Here is a 14,085-nt window from a genome sequence, read left to right on the forward strand (position 1 = left end):
TGAGTCTGCGCCATACTCGCTCGGCACACCCTTCAGCTTACTCACCTGTCTTCATCAATTAAGGCAGACACCTGCTCTGAGGTCTTTCCCATTGGCCATCTAGCTGATAACATCTAGTTGGAGTGAGAGGCAGCGATCTGCATGTCCTAATAAATAAATGTATTTTATTCAATTTAAGTAGTATAAACGCCGTCAGTCCAGAGACCCGTATTTACTGACTTATTTCTCAAAAAGATGATGATCCCACCCACTTGCGAGTCGAAAATTTAGTAACGGCATTTAGAAATGGTAAAAGATGAAGTTACTAAGGTCACTGAATGGCCTCACACTTAAGACGTATAGGGGCTTGAAAGCACGCCACGTTAAGCGCGTTATTTATAGTAACCTGGTGTTCAGAAGTGATATCTTCTGAGAGGTTCAAAATAGGGGCCAGCGAGGCAGGAATCAGGTGAATGGATGGGCGCACTGCAAAGAGGCACGCTCTCATGCCAAACATTTGAGCACTTTAAAATTGTGTTGGTTTGACCAGTAACCTGAAAGGAATGGAGAAGATAGTTCTACAATAAGGATTTACTGGTATAGCATTGCTATTAATTAGGCCATAATGAGTATTGGTGTCATTTTCATAGGATGAAAGGGGATACGGAATAATAAAATGAGGTAAAGATAGGAATCGATGCCACTGATGGGCGTGTGCCGTGTGTAGTTTGCAATCTGCGATGTGGACAGAGTACTCGAGAACAAGTCCCTCTGACTGGAGCTACAGTTCAGGCATCAGCATAGGTTTCACAGTTCAAGGTGCCCACAGGTGGTGATTTGCGAGTGCCCATCCGTACTTTCTTACCAAACGCGAAAGCATCAACACACAATGTACCAGAGTTCGTGTTACCACTGAAAGGCGAAATGCGACAAACTCCCCACATCGCACGAAGACACGTACGACTGTTATGTATTAGACAGAAGCTGTGCAATGACAGGCACAACAGAGAGAACGACCCATTACTGGTATACAGGCCTGTTCCGCCATTTGAAAGACGTCGCATATCCAATCATCGGTGGTGCAGAGGTGCACTCTGAGTGATGAAAGCCATTTCACTTGCAAACTGCCTGGTCTGGCGTGCACGACTCCCCACTCAACCACTCAGGGTTCATCTCAGCAATGTACCTCCACACAAAGGTACGCCATCCTGTCAGATACGAAGACGAAGTTCGCATACCGGGAGAGGAGGCTGCGCGAGTTTAGATTTTTGCGACCAACGTCTCTAAGACCCTGTATTGTCAGAAGGTGTGGCGCAGTTATTGTAACGTCCTGGTGGCCTTGAGAAACACAACTACAGATGCTATGCATACCATCTTTAGCAGGAGTCAGAACCTAGCAGACATTGATGAGGATGATTTGAATCTCTAAGAAGGGGACCCTTTCCTGACCATACACTCCTGCCACCCAGCCAGTCAACCAGCCACTCAGCCTAGCCGTGGACGCGTAGGCAGTTCATGTTTCTTAGGTCGTCCTACATTTGGGATCACAGGTCTTTAGCGAAAGCAAAATATCTTTGGAAAAATCACTAAAACTGCGCCAAAGGGTTATGTGATAAACATCACGTTCATCTTCAATTTAATCAATGGACTGACTCTCTGATACAGCATATAAATCGCTGTTTGGTGCAGGAATCACTTCGGCTTAAGTATTAGCATTTGTGGCTATTCCTCAACTCTCGAATAGCCATAACTCAAGTTGATACTGGAAAGAGATCAAATGATACCGGTGAATAATGGAAACGCTGATACAGCTGACAACAACGCAGGTTACTCAACTGAGAATGTCACAGCACTAGGGCGACGCCTAAACCACCATTTCGAGACATTCTCAAGGTCACAGGGGACAATGCAGCTCGTTTGTTATTAACGTGTGTGTGTTGGAGGCCCACAGAGCTAACCAGGAAGCACTGACGCCTATGTTTTTGTCTCATAATGACAAAGACTTATAGACAATATGAACTGCTTGTGACAACCATGGCCTTACCTTTAAAATCCCATGCAATCATTGAATTCACACCTGAGTCAAATGGATAGCAGCGTCGTTGGTGGTGTCAAAAATTTCAGAACTACGAATTTGCCATTTGCAATAACCCGGTTTTGGTACTTCAAAATAATTCATATTGTTTACTGCCTGCCACTGGCTGCAACATTGGTGATTGTCTTCAAGTTCAATGATTTTTCGCCTTCATGTCTGCTTCTCACAATATGTTGTGCAAGTTCTACTTGTTTATCGCAGACTTTAGCTTAGCAGTCATCTTCGTCTCCATCGCCTGCACTCGTGAGCAGAAAACCAAACTCGTCATTTCGCAAAAGTTATTTCATGACTGGTTGCCATTGTGATTAAATTGTCTGCAAGTGGCGACAATCGTTCAAATCACATGATCTGGGTTATTTTATTGAGCTGATTTCACCCAAGTTTAGGTAAACCATAGTATTCTACTAAAAAATCCAAATTCATAAAATTTTGGCATTGTGTACCATCAAACTAACATCTGCGTACGCGAATTACGTGCATGCGAGCCATACGTGTGTCCCATTCCTTCGTGGTTCCTTAGTATTACCTGATAAATGGCAATATTTTGGTGTTACTGTGATTTTCATAAAGAAATAATAATGGTTTCTACAATTTCTGTACATTGAGCTGAAAACCAACTGTAACCTAAAATACGGACAACTTTACCGAACATTTGGTGGAATACACCCTCACATTTTGTGAAACTCCTGATTTCAGTCTCTTATTTACACCAAATGGATGGCAGAGGCTGGCTTGAAATATACCCTGACGCACTGACAGCGGTGTATTGGGGTTAATTTGCCTATTTTTCTGAAGATATTCAGCTTTTGCCAGAACATGATTACTGCAATCTGACAAATAAAAAGCCACCAAATTCCAACATTTAATTGAGCCATCACGCTGCAGACACTATTTGCTGATCTAGTCGAAATTATTGTGAGAGTACAATAAGGTGATTTGTTGGGCTAAGTAATTGCCACACCACCTACACCTACTCGGCCGGTCACCCCAACTTGGTTGTGTTGTAAGAGAGATGGTGGCAAAATGGCAGATAAAATAAGGTTTGATCGACGGCGGGATTAATGACTGGTTAAGCAAAGCTGCCATTTAACATCAACCTTGATGACATGATTGGGGTCAATTCAGGGTGGGACGATGTTAGCCACAGTACAATTTCCACCAGATGATAGACCTGACTGGCAAGCCTACCCCAACCCCAGACTCTTTCGGTGAATCGGCTCTGGCAGAGATAAGTTTTGAAAGTAAAAAGCAAATATGTTGGCAGAGTAGGAAAATGGAGCAGATGGTGCGCCTCCATAGCTTTTATTCCTCAACCCAATTATATGAGTTTATCTTGCCCCATTGAAATCTCATTTAAGGTTTGTGATACTGTGCAATGCCGAGCATGTCGAAGGTTGAGGAGTGCACTATTCATAACATTCACTTGTTACATTAATTTCGCATCCTGCCTACGGCACATCACTCCATCCACCCACCACATCGTAATTCGTAATAGCTGCCTTTACATGCTTTTAGCGCACACCTACTATTGTTAAGCCTTGCGACACTAGTCTCATTAAGTTACTTGAGCCGCATGTCTTGGCAGTGGTGAAACACTGACAAATGAGTGTATGAAATGAAAAGCCAGACTTTTGCGCACGTGTCATGGTGCTGGCATCTGTGAGAAGTGTGGTGGGTGAAGACACCCTCTCTTGATCGTCTGTAACAGAGGTGATCGCGTCAATCCATAAGCCACATTCTGGAGCAAAATAATCAAAGCCACACTCTAAATAAGTTCCTTTCGTCAGGCCTTGAGTACCGAGATTTAAAATGATTGAAACATGCAAGATCCCTCTTCTTAAGTCCTTGTTTTCAATTTCGTGTAAAATTACGCAGGCTTATCTGTGCGTGGCATGGCATAACCACAAATTGACAAGGCCATATTTAAGGTATTTGTGAGGGGGCTAATTGGCATGGTCTATTTCAGTATGGATGCCTAGAATTTTCCTATTTGGTGGCATAAAGGGGATCATTACACCCACCTAAGCTGCATTAAAATGATGATCAAGAAAATATGCGGTAAGTTGTCCAGTGAGAAATGCAATTTCCATGTTTCTTTATTTACAGCGATCGGAGGGTCGTGCGGCAGCACAAGCATGGTTGACAGGCCTATTGGCTGCAACTCTAGTGTTGTCCAAGTGCTGTTGTCAGGTCCTCGATTTTATTGCTGAATGAAGCCACTTGCTCATTGCAGCTTATCACGTACGCCCACTCTCATGACATTTGTTGACAAATCTCCTAAGATAGTATTTGGTGTGGGTTGCATTCCAATAAGTGATACCAAGGAGAATTATTTTCAATGAAATTCGTTCGCATTGTAACAGCACCTTCACAACCCAATAGTTGGAACTCACTTGGAATGGATCACGTTAAGTGTTGCTGTAGGCAATGCCGAAAGTGACAAAGCTGTTGGGCATTAATTGAACTAAGGCCTTCCATTTCCTTCTCAAGTGGCTATTTTGCGCACCTTTGGAGTGCAATGAACTTCCAATCTAGTAGTGATGAATTTAAATTATAATAGGAGCTCTGCAGCCACAGCATTTCTTTGATCATCACTGACGCCATGCTGACCTTGACACGATGTGACCTCATGGTGCTGCGTGAAGACGCAAATGCTGCTGCCAAATGATTACTGACAAAATTCTTCGTAGAGATGAAATCGTCAAATCAGAACTACCAGCAATGGCCGCATTGTTTTGTGTCTGGGCTTATTGCGCGCCAATCCTCCTGTCAATTGTCCTTTATCATGGCATGCAACGACGAGACGAGACTGCAGACGTATTTCAAGTCCACGTTGCAAATGGTCAACTTTCACTGATAATTCGCAAGTTAAATAAGCGCAAACAATAGGCATTGGCGAGCTGATCTAGAAGTCATGCCCTTCTAACAAATTGTCAAGTTGACCCATTTTGAAACATTGCCTAAGCTACTGACCTTGAGTATTCGGTTGATTTGGTGCAGCCAGACGTGGCATAGTGCAGTGCCAACGATACAGCCATATGCACCACATTGAGCTATATTTTCATCTCTTCATTAATAAAAAGCTTGATTTTATGCATAGGAATGACACAGTGAGTGTACAGGCATCCATCATTTGGGTAGTTCCCAATGCCGTTTCGGAGGGCGCCCAAAAAACCTCCTTCCTACTCACTTCCTGTGTTGAACTAGTTAACCAACTTGCATAAATGCCAAGAAAGCAAAGTACGTCTTTCCATACCGGCAAACTAAGGGTTTTCTTAAAATGAAGTATGCGGCGATGGTGGCGAGGGCTAAACGCTTACTGTAACCTTTAACGGACAGCAGTCATCGAGACACCAGCTACACTCACGATAGAGAAAGTGAACGATGGAAGCGATTGATTTCCCGACCTCTGAAGTCCCGCCTAGGACGCAACCGTTTGTGCATTCACCTCTTCGCACATACTCGGAGCCATGAGACTGACTCACTATCTCTGATCCTCTGAATGGAGCGCTATATGACTAGCGTTTTATTAAATTGAACAATGAAGGTCTTGATCAAAGGATGCAGACTGTTTGGGAACTCCAACCACTGTACTGTACGAAGATGCGCTCCTTACCCAATCCAGCTGAAAAACAGGGACACAGAACCCTTCCTGAAGGCGAACAAAATTGTCTACACGCAGGAATGCCTTCAATTCTACCTCCACTATAGCCAATCCCATCTCACTCCTGATTAGCTGTTGTTGAAGATACTTCCCTGGAGAGAAAATAAATTCTTACACAAAAAGGAAAAACGAGGTCACAAGACTAAAACGCGTCGGAACTTAGCAGCCTTAAAAACGCATTCTCGATTGTTTTGCACCTACTATTAATTGGCATTCCTGATACCTCTGGCCTACTAATTTTACATTACTTAATCCAATCTTTAAAAAGATATTTGAACTGCACCGAAGCCAGTTTTACTCTTCGCAGCACTCCAGCCTCTTCATTCAGTCATCTAAATTGGCATGCAATTGTTCATTCTCTCTTCTCATTAATGACAGCATCTTCCGCTTGACTCAACCAAAGTGAAGGAAGTCCCACGAAGCGCTATCTACAAAGCAAGCCTTCACGTATGACGACTTCACTAGCCGATAATTCGCATCTTCGAAGTCATCAATGTGCATGAGGTCGAAATGAGGCGCAGTGAATCACCTTATACCATTGTTGGATTGTCTATTAAGTTTTCCAGTTCATTTCTACATGCTTTAAACACAAAAGACTAAGCCCTAAGTCTTTGCATCAAATTTTTGCGGCTTCATGAAATAACTACCGAAAAACTTCAACCGTTAACTCTAATTCGGCTGCAACGGTTCAAATACTCTCAAGTGGTAAACCTATCATTTTAGCATGCGTATTCTTGCAAGCAAATTAAACGCGGACAATGAATGTGCAAAAATGCAACTCCTTTCCCCTCGTCACAGCTCAAAAAGGGCTGAAAACACTAGAATTAGTAAAGACCAGGATACTATGAGAAAAAAACAACACATTGGCTAGATTAACGCACTCCAAATCAGCACTCAATTATTCAAGCACACGTATTACAGAAACTGTGGCACCAGCGAACCACAGTAACCACTATCTGAATCTACGCATAATTGTACACTCCCCAGTAAACAAAAGAAATTTAAATCCCTAAACATTAATCGAAATCCTAGACAAATCCATACAAACGGCAGGCAAGCCTCACTTACCAAGCCAACACCAAGGCCCAGACCTTCATATAATCCGCCATAACAAAACATGTATTATTTGATACAGAAAAAGGGTTAAATTTTATCCAATTTTTTTCTAGAATTTTCATAGTTGGTAGCAAAACTGCTTTTGATCTAGTATAGGTGGCAAATGAGCTAGATGTAAGCAAAATTATCTTGCCAAAAATAATTATATTATTAGCTTTTCGAGAGAGCCTATGAAATTCAATTCAAACACTTTAAAAATGTTTACAATGGTACAATTGAACTGCCTAAAAGTTTTCTTACCAGCTGACAGTTGGGTGTATCTTTTGAATAGTTTTTATCACTTATAAACAATTTCGTTGCTCATTTTTTTTAGGCAAATGTGGACGTTTTTAATCCTCTCTGAATTTGCAATAAGCCGAAGCGGTATGACATATCACACATTACTAACATGCAAAAGTAGTGGAACGCTGCTAGCATGGACCAATGTCCATTCCACAATCAAAGTTGTCAAAGTACCATATTACTTTAAAAAAATATGGCATTGAAAACGCAGAGCGAGAAAATTTAACAAACATGACAATTGCTGAATGCATTCATGCAATGCGTTTCTGCATTTAGCTGTCTAGGATATGTGAGTCGCATGTGTTCCCATGAGGTGCTGAAAGTTTGCCTAATCCCTTCTTTGGTCGAAGTGCATAATCTGAGACATTGTAGAATACTACTGCCGTGTTTCAAAGGGAAATATCGGTTGGTACTCTTATTATGTGGCAGGCAAGCACCTTACACAGTGGAATGCTAGCTGATGTATAAGTTGTAGCTCCGTACTTAAGTGGATTGGACGAAGACCTAAATCGCAATGTCCAGTTGCACATCCACAGCAAAACACTCTAATAAAAAGAACTTAAGCAAAATTTTGTCTTTTTCCTCGCCCATTACTTCGTGAATATCCAAGTGCCATTTGTTGCTCTAAATTTCAAATGTCCTGAATAGTTTAGCAAAAAAATCCGTTTTTGAACTTTGTGTGTTGATCGTTATACGCAGCTTAGGGCACATCGCGTTCACAAATTCTGCAATCAAAGTAAGGCGAAGTAATTGCTCCAACGTTCTGTTCTTTCATGGGTTCTACCACTGCTACCTTCATCAAGCAGTCCACCATAACCAGAATATACCGGTTTCCTCTCTGGGTGGATGGTAGAGGACCCATCATGTCAACGCCTCCTCTTTCCTTAAATGTGATGCTTGTAAAGTGATGCCTTTTTAAACTGTTGCAAGTGAGGCAGACTCGGCTGCAATTAGGTGTATTTAAGGAGAGCGAAGGCAAGCATCACTTTATGCTCAAGGGGTCAAGTGCCTCTTTTCACCCATATTGTTTAGTTGGTGATGTGACTCGTGTGGAACTGTCTGCACCAATGATTCGAGAACCACTAGGTTATCACAGAACCTGACACCTTCCTGGTCCAATAACACCTCATTCTGTACAGATGATTTCCACTGTTCTTGTCATGTTCGTCTGTCCATCCGACTCTGCAAGGTCCTTTCTATCGCTGTGGGCTTGTGAGAGGATGTAGGGAATGTCTCGCATGTACCACGTATTTTGCCGATGATGTTTAGTGGGCTCGCTTTGGAACATTGTATTTACAGCAACACAACCTGTTGCAGTAGCAACTGGTCTGCAAGACATGACACTGCATTATTATGCGCATCTTTTTTCTATGCTGTGCTCTACGTGTGGTCACGGCAAGAAATTATTGCAAGCAAGACCAGTTTAGGGTAATGTGGATGAAGGAAAGCTTGAAGTGAGTTGAATTTCTAGGAAAACTCTTGACATTGGGTGGTTGACGCTGCATTTGCAAAGTAACAGCGTCTACATTATTTAGCTAAAAGTAAAGTCAGCATTGCTCCATTGTATAATGTACAGTGTAGTTTCTTATATCATATGTCTTGCTTGAAGAGAAATGTCTTCTTGTTAAATGACTAATCAGGCCAGTTTCCCTGATATCCTGCCATCTCCAAATGGAAATCATTTCCCCATGATGCCAGTGAAGTGAAAGCAGCTGGTCCCGCAGCACATCAATTTAACCTCCAACTGACTGTCACACATTGCAATCACAAGTCAGGTCAGCTCAATATTTCAATGACGTTTGTGAGTCCGTCGCTGACTGACAAATCGTTAAACTGGTTAAATCAACGTCGACGAGGAATAGTAGCAACATCAGCATGCTCACTGCAGCTCAAGCACTAATTTAGGCGAATGCAGGAAAAAGCAGCCATTGTTTACACAAACACACATAAGAGAAATGCCTATTGGGCTTATGCTTATTTCGTCCACTCACTCGCTCCTATTAATTTGACTGACGTGAAAGAGAAAGGGGAAAAGTCTTCACTGAATGATTATCACCCAAAGTTGCAATAGTCACAAGGCTACAGCGCATTCAGTCCCGTCGTCACTGACGAATGTACGGTCACTTTACAGCTGTAAGTGATGTGAATCAGCAATTAATGCTGTGGTTAATGTAGTCACTATGTACAAATTATGAGAATTAAGACCAGATTAGGCCAATGTAGGTGAATAAAGGGTTGATTTGGGTTAAATTAGTTCGGAAAATGCTTGACTTGGTTTTGAGAGAGTTATCTTACAAATCAGTCGCCCTACCGAGCCACCTCGACATACACTACGTTGAGTTGCATCAGCTGAAGACATACAATTTGAGTGATGGCAACGTTTCTTGATTGCAACAAGTGTCACAATCCCCTGCTCATTTGTGCCTTTTGTCGATGCACCCTGAAATGCCATTTACTATTTGTGCTTTTCACCAGCGCACCTTGCAATGCCATTCGCCGATTATTTCAATCATTTCATTCATGCCTCTTGTTCCACGTAGATGGCAAGCATCCGAAAAGGAGGTATGGCGTGCGATTGAGAAATAAATTCAATACAACTGCGACTGCAAATCGTTTTTGAGTCACATATAATTATGACAATGTCTTGAGTAGATACAAATCAGTTGCATCTCATCCAGCCCTCAAAGAATGAGGAACTGGCTGCAATGACCATTACATGAAGTGAAATACGGCCGGCGCATCACCATCACGCTGGTTTAATAAATGCAGTGTTTTTTGCTTAAATTTGCATCAGTGTGAAGCCTTAACCTGTAAAAAAGTTAATAGTATTGAGGACAAAATGTACTGGTCTTGGATGGAGGACGACAGCGATGACCGACTGGTGGAGTCGCATCTATGAGTATGCGACGAGTTGTTGTGTTGAAGTGGGTAAGGGTGAATAATTGAAAGATAGGAGTTGGTCTGAGGAGACGAAAGCGTCGAATCGCTGAGTGCGCCATGTTCAGGAGAATGTGAACAACAGTATCGACAGCGAAGTAGCCCAACGCTTAGGCTGATGTGTGCGTGTGATTTTATTTGTTAAGTAAATGCACGTATTTTTAATGAAGGAGTTAATTATACAGCTTGACAATCCGTGTATCGATGAGAATGAAACAGTAAACCATCTGGGCTGTGGTGAATATGGAGCCATGTTCTGTGAGTGCATAATCCCTTCTGTGACATGCTATAAGAATAGGTCGTTCAGATGTGTTTTGAGATGGCAAGGTGTTTCTCGTATTGAACAAAAAGCAAGCCGATAAAACACGTAGGACTGTAGTATCCCCCTGAAGCCACTGTGGCTTATCTTTTCTTTTTTGACGCTTATCGTAACAAATTGTATATAATTACCTTTCCTCATGTTTTTCTCGTCTCTTCGTTTGATTGTAGCAGAGTTGCTATTATCAACTAGCGTTTCGTGGTTTTTCATGACTTATTATGGGTATCAGTCTAGAAATTGATCGCAAGCAGACTGGGGGAAGCTCTTTCATTAAAATGGAGATGAATATAAGGTTTATCAATCACACAGCAGAAAGTACTGCGTGGGTGCGTGGAAGGAGTACAGATATCTCTTAGCGTGTACGCATAGGATAGAGAAAAAATCGTCCTCGTGAGCTAGCCGAAGTAAATTACTGGTGGTGGGTAAACCGATGTGGCAGATCTGAAGTACTCTTGACGTTCATCCGACTGCATCCTTCTCCACGAGAATTGCAGTGGCAAATCGTGAGAAAGATAGGAGGGAATTTTGGGCCAGGCTGTGTCTTGAGTTCAGCTAAGTGTCTTCGTAGTGTGTCATGCCTACTAGCGTCGACACCTTCATGATGATTAGTTTGCAAATGTGATTATTTGATTAGTTACGGCTTATTACCATGGTCTGGGGTTTTCTGAGTACTCCTCTATGCTTCATTGTGAATTATTTGCATCTACCCCGCCGATTATTTTATTCTACCTTTGCATAATTTACCAACTTTTCGTCTCTGCCTCACTGTAACCTTCGATTTCCTCACAAACGAGTGCGACGCGGCAAAGGTGATGACCATGTGTCATCTTTGAACCGACACGACACTACAACCTTCAGCTTCTCGGTGCTCTATTGCCACCACTGCCGTCAACCCGAGATCGCCTACGATCTCTCCGACATCGCTACTTTGGCTTATTATGGCAATTTACACCATTCTCAAGCAGCTGCAGCCCCCAGCGATCTGCATGTCCTAATAAATAAATGTATTTTATTCAATTTAAGTAGTATAAACGCCGTCAGTCCAGAGACCCGTATTTACTGACTTATTTCTCAAAAAGATGATGATCCCACCCACTTGCGAGTCGAAAATTTAGTAACGGCATTTAGAAATGGTAAAAGATGAAGTTACTAAGGTCACTGAATGGCCTCACACTTAAGACGTATAGGGGCTTGAAAGCACGCCACGTTAAGCGCGTTATTTATAGTAACCTGGTGTTCAGAAGTGATATCTTCTGAGAGGTTCAAAATAGGGGCCAGCGAGGCAGGAATCAGGTGAATGGATGGGCGCACTGCAAAGAGGCACGCTCTCATGCCAAACATTTGAGCACTTTAAAATTGTGTTGGTTTGACCAGTAACCTGAAAGGAATGGAGAAGATAGTTCTACAATAAGGATTTACTGGTATAGCATTGCTATTAATTAGGCCATAATGAGTATTGGTGTCATTTTCATAGGATGAAAGGGGATACGGAATAATAAAATGAGGTAAAGATAGGAATCGATGCCACTGATGGGCGTGTGCCGTGTGTAGTTTGCAATCTGCGATGTGGACAGAGTACTCGAGAACAAGTCCCTCTGACTGGAGCTACAGTTCAGGCATCAGCATAGGTTTCACAGTTCAAGGTGCCCACAGGTGGTGATTTGCGAGTGCCCATCCGTACTTTCTTACCAAACGCGAAAGCATCAACACACAATGTACCAGAGTTCGTGTTACCACTGAAAGGCGAAATGCGACAAACTCCCCACATCGCACGAAGACACGTACGACTGTTATGTATTAGACAGAAGCTGTGCAATGACAGGCACAACAGAGAGAACGACCCATTACTGGTATACAGGCCTGTTCCGCCATTTGAAAGACGTCGCATATCCAATCATCGGTGGTGCAGAGGTGCACTCTGAGTGATGAAAGCCATTTCACTTGCAAACTGCCTGGTCTGGCGTGCACGACTCCCCACTCAACCACTCAGGGTTCATCTCAGCAATGTACCTCCACACAAAGGTACGCCATCCTGTCAGATACGAAGACGAAGTTCGCATACCGGGAGAGGAGGCTGCGCGAGTTTAGATTTTTGCGACCAACGTCTCTAAGACCCTGTATTGTCAGAAGGTGTGGCGCAGTTATTGTAACGTCCTGGTGGCCTTGAGAAACACAACTACAGATGCTATGCATACCATCTTTAGCAGGAGTCAGAACCTAGCAGACATTGATGAGGATGATTTGAATCTCTAAGAAGGGGACCCTTTCCTGACCATACACTCCTGCCACCCAGCCAGTCAACCAGCCACTCAGCCTAGCCGTGGACGCGTAGGCAGTTCATGTTTCTTAGGTCGTCCTACATTTGGGATCACAGGTCTTTAGCGAAAGCAAAATATCTTTGGAAAAATCACTAAAACTGCGCCAAAGGGTTATGTGATAAACATCACGTTCATCTTCAATTTAATCAATGGACTGACTCTCTGATACAGCATATAAATCGCTGTTTGGTGCAGGAATCACTTCGGCTTAAGTATTAGCATTTGTGGCTATTCCTCAACTCTCGAATAGCCATAACTCAAGTTGATACTGGAAAGAGATCAAATGATACCGGTGAATAATGGAAACGCTGATACAGCTGACAACAACGCAGGTTACTCAACTGAGAATGTCACAGCACTAGGGCGACGCCTAAACCACCATTTCGAGACATTCTCAAGGTCACAGGGGACAATGCAGCTCGTTTGTTATTAACGTGTGTGTGTTGGAGGCCCACAGAGCTAACCAGGAAGCACTGACGCCTATGTTTTTGTCTCATAATGACAAAGACTTATAGACAATATGAACTGCTTGTGACAACCATGGCCTTACCTTTAAAATCCCATGCAATCATTGAATTCACACCTGAGTCAAATGGATAGCAGCGTCGTTGGTGGTGTCAAAAATTTCAGAACTACGAATTTGCCATTTGCAATAACCCGGTTTTGGTACTTCAAAATAATTCATATTGTTTACTGCCTGCCACTGGCTGCAACATTGGTGATTGTCTTCAAGTTCAATGATTTTTCGCCTTCATGTCTGCTTCTCACAATATGTTGTGCAAGTTCTACTTGTTTATCGCAGACTTTAGCTTAGCAGTCATCTTCGTCTCCATCGCCTGCACTCGTGAGCAGAAAACCAAACTCGTCATTTCGCAAAAGTTATTTCATGACTGGTTGCCATTGTGATTAAATTGTCTGCAAGTGGCGACAATCGTTCAAATCACATGATCTGGGTTATTTTATTGAGCTGATTTCACCCAAGTTTAGGTAAACCATAGTATTCTACTAAAAAATCCAAATTCATAAAATTTTGGCATTGTGTACCATCAAACTAACATCTGCGTACGCGAATTACGTGCATGCGAGCCATACGTGTGTCCCATTCCTTCGTGGTTCCTTAGTATTACCTGATAAATGGCAATATTTTGGTGTTACTGTGATTTTCATAAAGAAATAATAATGGTTTCTACAATTTCTGTACATTGAGCTGAAAACCAACTGTAACCTAAAATACGGACAACTTTACCGAACATTTGGTGGAATACACCCTCACATTTTGTGAAACTCCTGATTTCAGTCTCTTATTTACACCAAATGGATGGCAGAGGCTGGCTTGAAATATACCCTGACGCACTGACAGCGGTGTATTGGGGTT

General features: G+C 42.5%; 1 protein-coding gene across 1 annotated transcript; it reads right to left on the minus strand. All coding sequences in view use genetic code 11, as the record gives it.

The window, feature by feature from the left end:
- Positions 1–952: 952 nt before the first annotated feature.
- EGR_10135 (hypothetical protein) lies at positions 953–10,135 on the minus strand (the record flags this gene model as incomplete). Its single annotated transcript, XM_024499384.1, has 4 exons — positions 953–1,073; positions 1,218–1,372; positions 5,691–5,830; positions 9,982–10,135. 4 exons carry the CDS (start codon positions 10,133–10,135, stop codon positions 953–955), a joined length of 570 nt encoding a protein of 189 aa, XP_024346213.1.
- Between the last annotated feature and the right edge of the window lie 3,950 nt (positions 10,136–14,085).

This window comes from Echinococcus granulosus, assembly GCF_000524195.1.
Source record: "Echinococcus granulosus chromosome Unknown EG_S00192, whole genome shotgun sequence".
Classification (NCBI taxonomy): domain Eukaryota; kingdom Metazoa; phylum Platyhelminthes; class Cestoda; order Cyclophyllidea; family Taeniidae; genus Echinococcus; species Echinococcus granulosus.